This window comes from Mauremys mutica, chromosome 16, assembly GCF_020497125.1.
Source record: "Mauremys mutica isolate MM-2020 ecotype Southern chromosome 16, ASM2049712v1, whole genome shotgun sequence".
Classification (NCBI taxonomy): Eukaryota; Metazoa; Chordata; order Testudines; family Geoemydidae; genus Mauremys; species Mauremys mutica.
Genome location: NC_059087.1, coordinates 27286322 through 27301684, shown reverse-complemented (window position 1 = coordinate 27301684; position 15363 = coordinate 27286322). Strand labels below are relative to the sequence as shown.

The window sequence follows — 15363 nt, the reverse complement described above, 5'->3', positions numbered from 1 at the left end:
GAAGGGGAGATTTATGATTGAGGGAGGCGGTGCTTTCATGTGAGATGACCCAAAACTATAGTCTTGCTACTAGATGAAAAAAAAGTGGCTTATACTGACAAGCCAGACTGTAGGTGCCATGAAAGTAAGAGAACATGACGCCAAGGGACATTGTCACAGGGCGCGCTCAACTGCTTGCAGCACCTACTGCTGGCCATCCTGGGGATTAGCTCTGTCAGTTTATGCTCTACCTCCAGTGTTGTCTTCTCCTGTTTTGTCTCACTCTGCTGCCATGCTCACTCCTGGGTCTGCAGCTTCCTCCCTCCAGCCAGGTCACTAAAGTCCTCCCCTTCTGGGGAATTTGCAGTCTTTCCAGACCTGCTGTCTGTCTGGCATCTCCAACACCTTTTGCCATTCCCCAGAGGCTGGTAGGGGAACCCAGGTCCACCCGCTACACTGAGCTCCAGTTCAGTGACCCTATAACAAGCAGCCACAGTCTCTGGGCAGTCCAACTCCTTGCTGCTGTTTTCCTGGGCTTCTTCCTACATATCTGGCTTCTCCCCTCTCTAGGTTGCTACATAATCAGTTATTTTTTATTCTGGTATGAATATGTGTTTTCATTATTATGTGCCAGTGATCTATTGTCTGATATCCTAACAGATTCCATTGTTACACTAAAAATCAGGACTGTGAAACTGCACGCAAAGTGTGTTTCCATTAGCACAAAAACATCAGAAAATTCCATTCTTTGTGAGAGAACAAATTGATGAGGAACCAGATCAACTAGAAAAACAAGACAAGGTAGAAGTGGTATGGGGCCTACTCCATGAACTCCACACATGCTTTGCAAATAAACTTACAAATAATTAAAGAAGCAACTAAAGGTTACTAGTCAAGGTCTATTGGAAATTAATGTCCCATCTGCCTAACAGGAGTTCCACAGGCACAGAACATGAAAGAATTTCATGTATCCAAAACCATTAAAGACGAGTTGTCTCTTGTACAAGATTCTATTGTATTAAAACTGGAGGAAGATAACCATACCCATATTATGAAGATAAATTACACTGGCCACAGATGGTCCAATCATCTCAGATTAGTCAAGGCTAAAGAGCTAGTGAGAAAAAAGCAACAATTTCCATGACATAGGCCCCGATTCAGCAAAGCAGTTAAATACATGCGTACCTGTAAGCATATGCTTAAATGCCGTGCTGACTGGAGATGAATTTAAGCACAAAGTTACAGTTGAGCACATGCTTAAGTGTTTAGATGAATTGGGGTCATAACATGCCACATTTCACAGGCTTGTGCAGCCTTGCTGTTCAGCTCCGGCACCATGTGGCAGCATTTCAGTTATGGCATAGTATATGGTAGCACGTATAAAGCCCTCTGAGATCCTTCAGGCTGTTAAAAATGTTAAACACTTACTGTCCATTCTCAAGGTCCTTCACGTGGCAGACGGAGGCTTCCACTACATCCTTCACATTCTGGTAGGGGTTGATGGTGATGGGATGTTCTTCAAGGTGGTAATGCCGGGCAGTCCCATTGACTTTGTAAACAAGTGGACTGGCTTTCCCATTGGGTGACATCTCTTCCTTGGCCCTCTCTTTCTCTGGTAGCACCACCTCAATTTTCACTTCAACTGCAGGAGCGAACAGAAATCTTCATTCAAACTAAGCAGCAGTTTTTTAAGTCAAATTGTATAATTTCTCCAGAAATCTGCAGATAATGCTATTATGGCCTTGAGACATTACCTCCAGCTCTCCTAGGAACTCTGGCATTCAGGAAATTCTAGGTGACCTGACACATGCCATTCAGAATTGCCACCTTTGCTGCCTTGGCTGGGAAGGTGGCAAATTAAATCTCAGTCTTGACTCAGGTTTAATATCCATGACCCCTATATTCCCTTTTTAATCACAACCCACCGGTTTTCCTCAATATGCACCAACCAATATGCACCAACCAGGTATTCTTGCAAACAGAAATATTAAAGCTTGTGAAACGCCACCCAATCAATGTTAGGCTTGTTCCCTGTTAATGAAACACAGCTGCTGGCAATTGGGTGTAATTTAGGCTTAGACGCTTCAGTTTCTAGTCGTAAATGGGCCTCTCTTCATCTGAAAACAGATAAAGAAAAATTTTCCATCATTAATAACCAATATGAAATGAGAGGTAAAGCTAAACCTATACAGCATGGTATATTAAATCTGTACACAGCTGAGCAGGCTTTTGCTACCGCTTCAGATGGCAATTAATAAGAAACTGATGTTATGAATTTCAACTATTATTTGAGTTCTGACCCTTATGAATCCTGAGCATTCAATGGGGAAGGTGCACAAATTTGGCAATAGAAGATGAAAAACATCCTGGGGATAAACAGCAGCATTAGAACTGGGCGAGATGGTCCTAGAAAACATTTTCCAGCAATGTTTTCAAATTATAATTTTTGACGAAGCTGCTAGAGGAGAAAGAGCCTTCCTAAAAGCCATGTAGCCCCAAGACCTGTGTTTAACGCTGTGCATTGGTAGCATCCGAGTTCTAGTCCCAGCTGTGCTGCTAACTGGCCTTAATGCTTTGTACTTGCAAGTGTAAATGATATTGCAACTGCATGCAGTATCTTTGAGGACCATATTGTATTAAGTGTAGGAACGGTTTATTTATTGTTATGAGCCAGGGAGTGTTGCAACTCCAAGGGGGAGGGTTACTACCACTCCCCCAGGAGCTAAAAGCAATGGGGGGAGGGGGTTAAGGCAAGTCTCTGAAACTGTCAACATGTCCAAAGAGGGGCCACTGGCTGGGGAGGTGTAGTGAGGCAGTGTGGCTCCCCGCTGCCCCGGAGGGGGTCGAGCCCCAGCTAACCCTTGTACAGGAGCTATGCACATACTGGTCCAAACATAGTTTTTCAGAGACCAACAGATGAAGAAAGGTTCTTTCTGAACCAGCAGCCAGAACAGTCTCTTCAAGGAGTGCCCCCACAACCCTTGTGGAGGTGTCTGAAGGACTTTGGCCTACTAAGGCCCCAAAAGCCCTATGAGGTGACCTCTGCTAAGCTGTTAGCATGTGTATCGGAACTTCTATTGATTTTATGTTTTTCTGTGATACATTTACCTTAAGAATAAATGTACTCGCTTAGGAACAGCGGTGCTGGCAATACGCTGTGCATAGCCCTCAGAGAGAGAGCCATGCACAAGCGCTGGCCATTAGGCAGACTGGGGATATCCTTGTATAAGGCAGGGAGCTGTGCAGTCAGAAGGGAGCGGGGCAATACTCCCTGCCCAGAGACAGGTGACACCTGAGACCTGACTGGGCGCTCCTTGAATGGGCCACAGAGTGGGGAATACAGGGGCAGTTACCCTCACACTGTGGCAGCAAACATTATTTATCTGTCATAACATAAGGAAATAATCATTGTCTGCATTAGCAGCTGGAAAATGGAGAGATTGATATTCCTGTGACTTGTAGAGGAATTCCCATAGCTGCCAGGTTTTGTGTGTGGTTCCTCACCGGTGAGATTCAAGTGAGGACAATCATGACCTTTTCTTACTAGCGAGGAACATCACATGGAGCTGCACAAACTCTCCTTCCCCACAAACCAGTCAGTTGCTGCTCACCCATCTCCCCCAGCCATTGCTTATCGCTAGATTCACAAAGGAACTTAGGGGTGGTGGTGTGCAGGGGCCTAGACAATCACTGGGACTCACAACATTTGAGTTCAGTGCCTGGGCTCTCTGTACACTGGAAAGGGAGAGAGAGGTACCTCAGAATGGGATCCACAGAAGCCAGCATGAGAGGTGGCTCCCTGCCTCAGGTAGTCAATGGGAGTTGCCAAGGTGAGTGCATCCTCTCTGGGAGTTTGGCACCTCCCTCTCCTTGGAATTCTCATCTGCAAAATCCTTAATTGGCATTAGATGCCTTCAGCTGATGGGGGTAAACAGGGGTCTACCCCAGGAGAGTACCCTCCCCATGGGGCTAAAAGCTATGAGGGACATCCTCCTTCCCCAGCTATTTGTGTATGTTCACGTATGGGGGGTCTGCTCTGGTAGGTGAGCTCTGAGCACACCAGTTCACAGGCGAGTTAGATCGAGAAGCACCTATTTCTCTCAGTTTGTGTTTCACTCTGGGGCTTGGGCATCTGGAAACATGGAGGGAGGCAGCCGCACGCATGTTCACGGGCAGAAAAATAGCCCCCGAGCAAACTTTTACTGCAAACGTGTAGGTGCCGAGGGAGTTTATGTACCTTCAGGGTTCGGTGGCAGCTGAGCAAGGGCTTTGTGAATCCCAGTGGGCCTGATTCTGGGATTTAGGCACCTAAAGTGGCAGTTAGGTTCGTAAATCCTTTTGTGAATCCAGCCCTTTGTGCTCCCTACCTCTCAATGCACCTGGAACTGACCCAGACCAGCTGGTCTGCTGTGGAGGAGGAAGCCTTCAGCCAGGACTAAGCAACACATGAGAACTGGCTTCACCTTGCCAGGAGGAGCAGCAGCCAGGGAGGAGGAAGAGGGAAGTGCTGCAGCTCAGCTTTCAGGGTACCCCTACCTCTCAGCTGCCAAATGGGCAGTGCACAGCCACAGAAAAGGGGGCATGGCTAATGCCTCCCAATAGCAGTGCCTCTTCTGCAGCAGCTGGGAGAGTTGGCAGGGAGGGAGGGGCTCAGGTTTATAGCAGGGTGCAGCTTGCTCCTTACCTTGTGCCAGCCATGCTGGCAACGCGCTGCCCCCTCCATTTCACTGCTGAGACTGCTCTCGGCCCTAAGCTTGTTCCTGCAATCTGCCCAGGTGCTGCCAATGGGTGGGGTGGGGCCTTACACCTCCTCACTCCCCTGCATGAGGATCAGTGAAAATCTGGGCCAGTTAATAAAAAGATAAATGAAAATGACTCTACTTGGGGCACCGAACTGCAAATGCAAGTCAGCCTGGAAAGAGATTGGCTGGAAAGTAGTAACAGAAAAAGAGTTTGGATTAATAGGAGTTGAAATGTTACAGGTATTTAAAGTGCTACTATCTTCATAAAGACCAATACAGTCTAGCAATGGGTAGCTTGTAGGATGCCATGTGAGAACCTGGAGGGGAGTTTCCTTCACATAATTAGGTTGGTTAGATACCAGCTGGTTCATGGGCGTGTGGGAGATCCCTGGGGAGATGTCTCAGAGATTGCTCTTGGTACCAGCTTAATTTAACACCTTTACTGGTGATCTAGAAGCAGGGAATAAACATTACGTTAATTAAAACTTGCCAGGATACTTCAGGGCAGGTGGCACCCTGGGATGCTGTCACAATGAAAGAGTTAAGGGTGAGAGTAGACAGCAGATCAGGCAGTAGTTGTTTACAAGGCGATAAGGCAGCATAAAAAGGCAATGATCAGATACTGAATGCAATGCAGTGGTGCCCAAACTTCTCCCGCCCCCCGTTACCCGTATGGAACCTCTCCACACACCCCTCCATTACTGCACAGTTGGCTAAGCAGAGGCACTGGAGCTGAAGGCGGAGCTGGAGGCAGAACTTGGGATGGGGAGGAACTGGAGCTAGAGGCAGATCTGGCCTGGGGGCGGAGAGGGAATGAGAGCAGGGGCCAGAGTGGAGCTAGGGCTGGGGGCGGGGCACTGGGTGCAGTGGAGCTGGGCTGGGGACAGAGTGGGTCTGGGTGGCGATCCCTCCCCGCCTCCAGTGGGGACTGGCCTAGGCCCCACTGTGTGACCCCTGAACATTCCTCCATGCCCTGGAGTTTAGGGATCATTGACCTAGTGGGGTTTTCTGAAGCACCTATGCACCAAATTCCCATTGATTTTAGTGCTTTTTTTTTAGCATTAGCTATTATATATCCAGAAGTCTCATTACCCATATAAATGTCCAAGCCCTCTTTGACTTCTTGGCCTCAATGCCAGTCAATGGCAATGAGTTCCACAAGCTGTTCCATGTGGGGGGAAAAAAATCTTATCACTTTAGAATTTGCCATTTCCCATTTCTTTCTATGTCCCCTCGTTTTTTTGTTATGACACAGGGAGACCAGATGCTCCTGCTCTAGGCCAATCATAGATAATCTCCACCCAAGCATATTAAAGGAACTGGCACATAAAATTGCAAGCCCAATAGCAAGGATTTGTAATGAATCTGTACACTCCGGGGTTATACTCTATGACTGGTGAATTTCTAATATAGTTCCTATTTTTTAAAAAAGGAGAAAAGTGATCTGAGAAACTACAGGCCTGTTAGTTTGACTTCAGTTGTATGCAAGATCTTGGAACACATTTTGAAAGAGAAAGTTAAGTTAAAATAGAGATTAATGGTAATGGGATAAAATACAACATGGTTTTACAAAAAGTAGGTCATGCCAGACCAACCTGGTTTTTTAGACAAAGGAAATGCAGTAGATCTAATCTACCGGGATTTCAGGAAGGCATTTAATACAATTCCACATGGGAGATTATTAGTTAAATTGGAGAAGATGGGGATTAATATGAGAATTGAAAGGTGGATAAGTAATTGGTTAAAGGGAAGACTACAACAGGCCATACTGAAAGATGAACTGTGAGGCTGGAGGGAGGTTACTAGTGGAGTTCCTCAGGGATCAGGCTTGGGACCAATCATATTTAACATTTTTATTACTGACCATGGCACTAAAAGTGGAAGTGTGCTAATAAAATTTGTGGATGACACAAAGTTGGGAGGTACTGCCAATACGGAGGAGGACCAGAAAATCATACAAGAAGACCTGGATGACCTTGTAAACTGGAGTAATAGAAATGGGATGAAATTTAATAGTGCAAAGTGCAAGGTCAAGCATGTAGAGACTAAAAACAAGAATTTTTGCTATAAGCTGGGGATGTATCAGTTGGAAGTGACAGAGGAGGAGAAAGACCTGAGTGTATTGACTGATCACAGGATGACTATGAGCTGTAAATGAGATGCTGCCATGAAAAAGGCTAATGCAGTCCTAGGATGCATCAGGTAAAGTATTTCCAGTGTTAGTGCCATTATACCAGGCGCTGGTGAGATCTCACCTGAAATATTGGGTGCAGTTCTGGTCTCCCGTGTTTAAGAAAAATGAATTCAAACTGGAACAGGTGCAGAGAAGGGCTACTAGGATGATCCAAGGAATGGAAAATCTATCTTGTGAGAGGAGACTGAAAGAGCTTGGCTTGTTTAGCCTAACCAAAAGAAGGCTGAGGGGAGAGATGATTGCTCTCTATAAATACATCAGAGGGATAAATAACTCCTCTCCTTCCCTCATATTTAAGCTCAGTACCAATGTGGACACAAGAACAAGTGGATATAAACTGGCCATCAACAAGTTTAGGCTTGAAATTAGATTAAGATTTCTAACCATCGGAGGAGTAAAGTTGTAGAACAGTCTCCCAAGGGGAACAATGGGGGCAAAACACCCCACTGACTTCAAGACTGAGCTTGGTAAGTTTATGGAGGGGATGGTATGAGACTGCCTACAATGGCATGTAACCAATCTGCAACGGCCAGCAGCAAATATCTCCAACTGCTGGTAATGGGACACAGATGGGAAGGGCTCTGAGTTACTACAAAGAATTCTTTCCCAGATGTCTGATTGATAGGTCTTGCCAAGCTGTTCAGGGTCTGACTGATCATCATATTTGGGGTCAGGGAGGAATTTCCCCCCACGCCAGATTGGCAGAGGTGCTGGGGGAGGGGGTTGCCTTCCTCTGCAGCATGGGGCATGGGTCAGTTGCTGGTTTGAACTAGAGTAAATGGTGGCTTCTAGGGAATGTGAAGTCTTCAGGCCATGATCTGAGAACTTCAGTAACTCAGCCAGAGGTTAGGGGTCTATTACAGTTGTGGGTGGGTGAGGTTCTGTGGCCTGCAATGTGCAGGAGGTCAGACTAGATGATCATAATGGTGCCTTCTGACCTTAAAGTCTGAGTCTATTATTTTATAAACATTGATCATATCCACTCTTGTTTGTCTCCTCTCTAAGGTAACAACCCCAGTCTTGTCACTGTCTCTTCATGAAACACTTTTTCCAGCCCACTGATCCTTTTCATTGCTCTTCTGTCAGACCCCTCTAGTTCTGCAATATCCTGGGTGAGACAGGGAGACCAGGGCTACCCCTAGTATTCTAATAAGGCTGGTCCATTGATTTGTATAAAGGCATTGAATATTTTCTGCATTATTCTCCATCCTATTCCTTATGCATCTGCTGACCAGTTCTTTTTCCCACTACCCAGAACACACAGGTTCACAGACAGATTCTTGAGCTGAAGAAATATGTCGTTTGTTTGCTGCTTCAGTGAGTGATCAGTTCACGGAAACAGGGCACAGCATAGGGTTAAAGCCTCATTCAGGTACTCAGAAAGATATTATTACAAAGTTATTCATTATATATTGTATAAACACATTTGTGCCTAACACTAGGATTAGTTTGCTAACTCATTTGTTTACCTGATTGAACTGCTGACCCAGGTGTTCACCTGATCAGGTTGCTGGCTCAGCTTTTCACCTGGCTGTTCTCCCTCCCTGCCAGACAAGCAGGCATCTTTTCACCTATCCCAACACCAAACATATTCATTCTACATTTCACACATCCTACCGCATCCCAACAGCTGGCTGGCCTCTTTGGCTGCAGCTAGCTACCCACTGAGCCAAGGTATCCGTTGAGCAGTTCTCAGCGATGCCCAGGTGACTGTGCTGATTTGATAGAGTGCAGTCATGTACTGTTTGTGGGGTTCTCCTTGTTTGAAGGTGAGAGTCTGATTACTGCTATAGATTAATTTATAGATCTGGTGCCCTCAACTCCCATGCTTTCCTTTTTATCTCTGGTTCCTCCCTTTATTATTATTATTTATTTACATTAGTGTCCAGTATATGGTGGGCACTTTCCAAACACTCAGGATGTGCAGTCTCTCCTCCGAGAAGCTCACAATATAAGGGCAGACGGACAGGTAGACAGTGATAGGAGAAGGGGAAGAACATTAGGGCAACTTGCATAGGAGTCCCCTCAATTCACAGTGGTGGGAGCATGGCAGACATTGGGCAGGGTAGGGGCCTTGCAGTTGAGCTCAGGGAGGTCAGAGGACTGGGCAGGAATCTGAGAAACGAAGTGCCAATACTGGGGGCATTGGCAGAGCAGGGGTGGGAGGATCTGAGAGGAGGCAAAGCTTGGCAGGAGAATATAAGCAAGGAGCGTCTGAGTTCTGTGTAGTTTTAGACAGTGCCTGGTCTAGAGGTAAAGGGGAGGAGAAATATGGAGCAGTCACTAGAGAGGCGGCAAGGATCAAAGACTATTTTGAGGGTAGGAGAGAGCGAAGCACATTTATATTTTAACAGGTAGGGACAAAGAACAATGAGAGGCTGATAAGGTGAGGGAAGGGGTGAGCATGAAGGCAATGGAGCTAAGGAGGTGGGTAGGGATAGGATCACTGGGACATGGTGGGGCATTAGAGGTAGACGACCTCCAAGTCAGGGATGGTGAGAAGCTGCTTGAGGGAGGGAGAGAAATCAGCAGATTTTGTCAATTTTTCTCTTTGGACAAATCAGCAAGATCCTGTGCAGAGACAGAGGAAGAGGCAGGGCCAGAGACAGCAGATAAGTGACAGGACTGTGGGCATGGGAGGCAGTGAGGGGCCAAAGTATTGGTTTTGGACAGGGAGGTGCCAGAGATGAAGCAGGAGAGAAAACACCTGTCATGGAGGAAGTCTGAGATCATGGGCCTCCCACCAATGGAGTTCAGCAGCAGGAGCACAGAGTGAGCCGGGGCAGTGGATGCATGTGGCATGGGAATCACGGATACGTGAGAGCAGAGTGCAGGCAGAGAACAACTGGGTGCTGAAGAGAGCTGAGAGCACGGAGAGGACTGAGTCAAGGGCAGCAATAGACTGCAGGTTGCAGAAGGCCCAGGTGGAGGGGCGGGGTGTCACATCTTGGGATGCAAATCAGACTGGTGAGAGGTTGTGTTACCACCTGTCCTGTAACCCTGCGTGCCTTAAAAGGCTCTGCTGCAGTAGCTCCCTGTCTGGATTCTCCCAGCCATCAGACAAGCACGCACTGAATGTCTCTGTGATAAGCAACCCTGCTTCAGCAACTCTGACTCCAGCAGCCTAGTCACTACTAGCAAAGTGACCCCAGCACACCCCCAGTCCTGAATTTCCCCCAAACTGTCTGCCCTGAAGTGCCCAGCCCTGTCCTGGACCACTCAGAGATAATGTTTGTTTGCTCCTTTAAAGAGGCAAAAGCACATTACCCCAGTTAAGTTAATAAGCTGTTAATACACCCTTCCCTTCAAGCACAGCACTGTAAAAATAAAACAAATGCATTAACAAAAGGATGTAGGTAAGTGATACCAAGTAGAAGGAATAAAGTTAGAAAGAATTACTAACACACAAAGGTAAAAATAGACAAAGTCCTGTGGCACCTTATAGACTAACAGAAGTATTGGAGCATGAGCTTTTGTGGGTGAATGCATCTGACGAAGTGGGTATTCACCCACGAAAGCTCATGCTCCAATACTTCTGTTAGTCTATAAGGTGCCACAGGACTTTTTCCAGCCCCAGACTAACACGGCTACCCCTCTGATACTTGACACAAAGGTAAAGATACACTTTCTAGTGGTTAAGACTTAATTCGGCAAGCTACAGCCGTGGTTCAAGGTAGCTTTCTTACCAATCTTTTTCTTCCCAGCCATTGCTGACTTTCTCTTAATCAGGACCTTCCACAGAAGCCCAAGGTGCTGGTTTCTCTTGTCTTCCTAGGTGAAAGATCTTTGCCTAAGCAGGTTTCTCTCCCAGAGATGTCAAACCCCTTGGCAGAAGGATCCATCCTTCTCATCTTGCTAGAGGCTCTGGCTCTATTGACGGATGCCAGGATGGCGTCTTCTCTCTCCTTGTATCTTCCCTAACTCGCTGCTTTGTCCCCAGACTCACGATGACGTCATGCTGTTCTTCCTTTCGGGCTTCCCATCCCCCTGCCAATTCTCATGTAAACGGGGCTTCCATTGTATTGATTCCACACTGCTACCTTCCCTCAAGAAAACCTGTTTCTCCCTGTGTTTGGTCACAGACTTTAAAGCATAATATCAGCGAGTATCCATATTTCCTCATATGGTGTTAATCTATAGATTTCACCATGGTATCAGTCACCAGTGTGTCATTAGCTTTCAGCAGAGACCGTACCTGATGCACTTTTATAATACAGTCATTGTATACAATCAGTTGATTTAATTACTTATCATTTGAGGTTCAGACCCCCCGGTCTTTATAGTTTAGAGGCTATCTCCCCCACTCAGTAGATCGATGGCTTTTATGAGTGTGCTTTCATTGTCTCTGCCTAACAACCAAGCAGCTCCGACAAACAAATACACGTCCCTTTGTCTAGGGCAGACTGGGCTTATGCATTGCTTGCCAAACACATTTTAAGAACAGAATTCTAGCACATATCCATAACTCTTTGTACACCCCACACACACACACATACACCCCTCCTGCAAGAATATTAATGATCAATGAGTAATTAGTTTTCCAGCGATATCTTACACGCCACCTTTTGGGTATATTGCATGAGAACCACCAATGGTCCTCTGTGTCACACAGGGTCAAAGAGCTTTTGGTGAGAAGCAGGTCAAATGACCATTTAGGAGAGTGGAACCAGGACTGAAGATCGCAGGAGGAAATGAGGGTGAGAAGGGAGCTGCTAATGCGCCAGATGGGGCACTGATGTGGAAAGGGAAGTCTCTATGGCTGCAGGGGCAGGAGAGTGAGAAGAAAGGACACGGGTAAGCCAGGCATTGAAATCCAAGGGGAAACTGTTTGTGGAGGAGAATAGAGAAAAGCCATCGGAAGCAGGAGAGGAGAGTAGCTCAATCGTAGCAGGGGAATGGAGGAAGGGCCAAGAAATGTCAGGAAGGGGATGAGTCAGACATGCTGCTAATGGTCCTTAGGGAGACTCTGGTGTGTGTGAGAACAGAGTTAGTGCTGGGGTGACGAGTGCTATGGGTGCAGGCAGATGACCGCTGCCCCATTCTGCCCCTTACCAAAGTGTTGTTTCTTCTCACCACTCTTGGACCGTGATTTCTTTTGAATTCAATCATTATTCATTTATTCACCCGACAGTTCGATGGAGGCACCTCACTGTACGCAGTTCCGGAGGAAAACAGGCTGACACCTGCCATTAGACCCCGGAGCACAAAGAACCCATTGTTCTGTCCTAATGGGGAACCACTGATTCCCTTGGAATGGAGAAAGGTCCCTCTGCCTTGGCTGGGGACCAGGAGAGCTCCAGGTGAGGACTGTAAATACGCTGATTCTGTTGCACTCTGTGTGACCTCCCCTTTCCTATTAGATTTCCTGAAACCCCTCCAGGGTCTGCAGTTTATCTGGGCATTTTGGGGGCTGCACCGGTGGTGCTGATGGGGGGGATTGAGGCTCCTGTGCAGAACTGGCATTTCCCCTAGGGCAGAGGTGGCAGGGAGAGCAGGGGGATATAAGTTTTTGAGCATGTAGGGCAGATTTTCTCTTTAAGGAACATTTGGCTTAGGGCCCCCTCATTACACTGAGGGCAGCTACTTGTCCCGATCAAGCTGTGAGTTTCTATCTTTCGTGTTTTTCCGGACCAGGAACAAAGGGTCACTCAGTGACTTAACAACGGCCAACAAAACGGCAAGAAACAAAGGAACTACTTCATTACACAGTATGTGGTCCAGCTGTGGAATTCGCTGCCACAAGAGGTCACCAAGTCCAAGCCTGCTGCTTGATTTTAAAACAGGGCTGTGTAATTCTGACCAGTAATATTTGTAGTCATGCCTGATTAGACAGGATGAATCCAACCTCATGTTTCAGGATATGGAACTGATCATTCAGGGTCCAGGAAGGGAACTTTGCTCCCATCTCCAGCACGGCAGAGGCATGAAAGTGGGGTTCACCTTCTCCTGAAGTATTAGGTACTGGCCTTCAGCAGAGGAAGGACACTAATTACCGGTCTGGATGGTCTGCCCAGTCTAGCAGTTTCCATGGCCTGAACGCACAATAAGAGTTGGGTACCTACGTCCCTGTTTTGGCACCACTTCAGTCAGGAGCGGTGGGAGCTCCCTAAAACTGGGGGGCCACCGGTGCCTAAAACATGGTCCCGCCCTCCCATGCCACCCTTTCCTCCCAAGCCCCTGCCCTCACCCTACCCCTTCCCCCAAGTCCCTGCCCATTCCCCCCAGGCTCCGCCTCATGTCGGCCCTTCTCCCTGAGCCCCCGCCCCCGCCCCACCTCTTCCCCCAAGGCCCCGCTCCTGTGCCACCTCTCCCCCCCCAAGATCCTGCCCCTACTCACTCCTCTCCGCCCCTCCCCCCAGCACTCGCCCTTACTGCCGGTAAAAAGTGCACTTTTAAAAGTAACGGGACCCTGATTTCAAGACACAACCCACCCCACCCCCCGCTGCCAAACCCATGTAATTTTTCAGTCAGAGCTCCTGAGGTATCTCTGGGGATGCGCCCTACTGCCTTCCTGTGGGCATCCGGGCACCTGTCTCCCACCTAAGCCCCAGAGTGATTCACAAAATGGGGGTGGGAGAGGACACGCATTCAGCTGACCTAGTCAGGCGTGGGGACTGATTTGGTAGGCGTGTTCAGAGGCTACTTATTGGGTCAGGCCCCAGGTGTGTTCACACAAAATGATGGCGGAGGAGGACTCTTAACCCTGTGGTTACAGCACTCAGCTAGAACGTGGGAGACGCTTGGTTCAAATCCCCTCTCTGCCTGAGGGGGAGAAAGGACTGGAACAGGAATCTGTCACTGCTCAGGTGAGTATCCTAACCACAGGCGCTGATTTTCCGGGTGCACCAGGGCTGGAGCACCCACGGGGAAAAAATGGTGGGTGCTGAGTGCCCACCAGCCAGCCCCCCCATTAGCATCCCCCCCAGTGCCTCCTGCCCGCCAGTGGACCCTGCGGATCAGCGCCTCCCCCTCCCTCCCCATGCATCCCTGTTTCGCGGCATGCAGGAGGCTCTGGAGGGGAGGAATGAAGATATGGTGCACTTGGGGGGAGCAGGGTGAACTGGGCGGGAAGAGGTGGGGTGAGGGTGGAATAGGGGAGGGAAGAGGCAGGGCGTGAGTGGGGCTTTGGGGAAATGGGTGGAGTGGGGGCAGGGCCTGGGACAGAGACAGGGATCGAGCACCCCCCCTGCCACTTTGAAAAGGCGGTGCCTGTGGTCCTAAGCATTGGAATAGGGGATGTTCTGAGATTGGGAATCCCTCAGCCTCTCCTTCTGAAACTGTTCCGCTGTGGAACCATAATTAAAATGAGTCAATGGAGCAGGGGGAGTACCTGGATCTCCCACATCCTGGGTGAGTGCTCCAACCACCGGTTTATAGAATCATGCTCATGCTTGTTCTCTCCCTCCCAGGCCAATGCTTCCATGCTGACTCACTGGGAGAGAGATTGTGAACTTCTTTCACATGATTATAACTGACTGCTGCAGTAGCTACCTTCAGTCAAATGTGCCAGACTTTACCAATTTAAAAATCTCTAGCTGTGAGCAAGTTTCTTTGCAGGGTTCCAAGTGAACTTCATTAACTCATTCAGTTCATGTCAGTCGCACAGTCAGCTGACTTTTTCCTAAGCTAAAACATTGCGAAGGGCAAACCGAGATTTTCCGATATACACTTATGGAATATAATTATTGGCAATCAATGTGGTTTCCTGGAAAATAATTCTTGTTAAATAAGTTTGAAAATTGTCCTCTGGCAAGATTAGAAGTTACTGATAAAGGAAACAGGTTTGATATAATATTGCATTTTTGTAAAGCATTTGACTGTAAAACAATCAATAGCACATATAAAAGGGGCTGAAAACAGGCTAAATGGGGGATGTCACAGGCCGAAGGTAAAGAAGACACATCATTGGAATGTGTGAAAATGAAGTGTCCCTGCCTGGTGCCTTTATTTCAACCGGCTCAGAACAAGATTTCCTACAGGCCGAAAGTCTGTCTGGGAAGCTGTGAAAGGTGACCCTCGTTGGCTGTGCAGCCTAGTGGTCAGGCAGGGTATGACCAGAAGTCCACCTTTCATCTACAGCTCCATCCTGTGAGACTGGTCCCTTCTTTTGCAGCTCAGCCCTCCTGCTGCATTCTAGTCCAGCCCATTTGGGATATACAGAGTTCGAAAAATCCCAAAGCAGAGATCTTTTTGTGCCCACAAGGGCTTCAGGATTCTGGGACTAGGGGTCTGGACCCTTGTGTAGTGAGGGCCTTTCCCAGCTGGATTTCCCACTGAAGAGTAGACTCCTGTTGTCATCCCACCTTCATGGGTTGGTAGGGGAGCCCAGGCCCACACTCTCCTCCAGGCCGCAATCCAGGGCCCAGCAGTGGCTAGCTAAGTTCTGACCTTGGAGGGCTAAACAGGATCACTTCTTTCCTGAGTTCCCCGTTTCCCCCCACAGGGCAA

General features: G+C 47.9%; 1 protein-coding gene across 1 annotated transcript in view; it reads right to left on the bottom strand.

Annotated features, from left to right (window-relative positions):
• Positions 1-15363, bottom strand: part of AIFM3 (apoptosis inducing factor mitochondria associated 3) — an 82451-nt gene that overhangs the window by 59364 nt on the left and 7724 nt on the right. The window contains exon 3 of the mRNA XM_044990342.1: positions 1408-1621. Coding sequence (XP_044846277.1) covers positions 1408-1621 — 214 coding nt within the window. The remainder of the gene's footprint in view (positions 1-1407; positions 1622-15363) is intronic.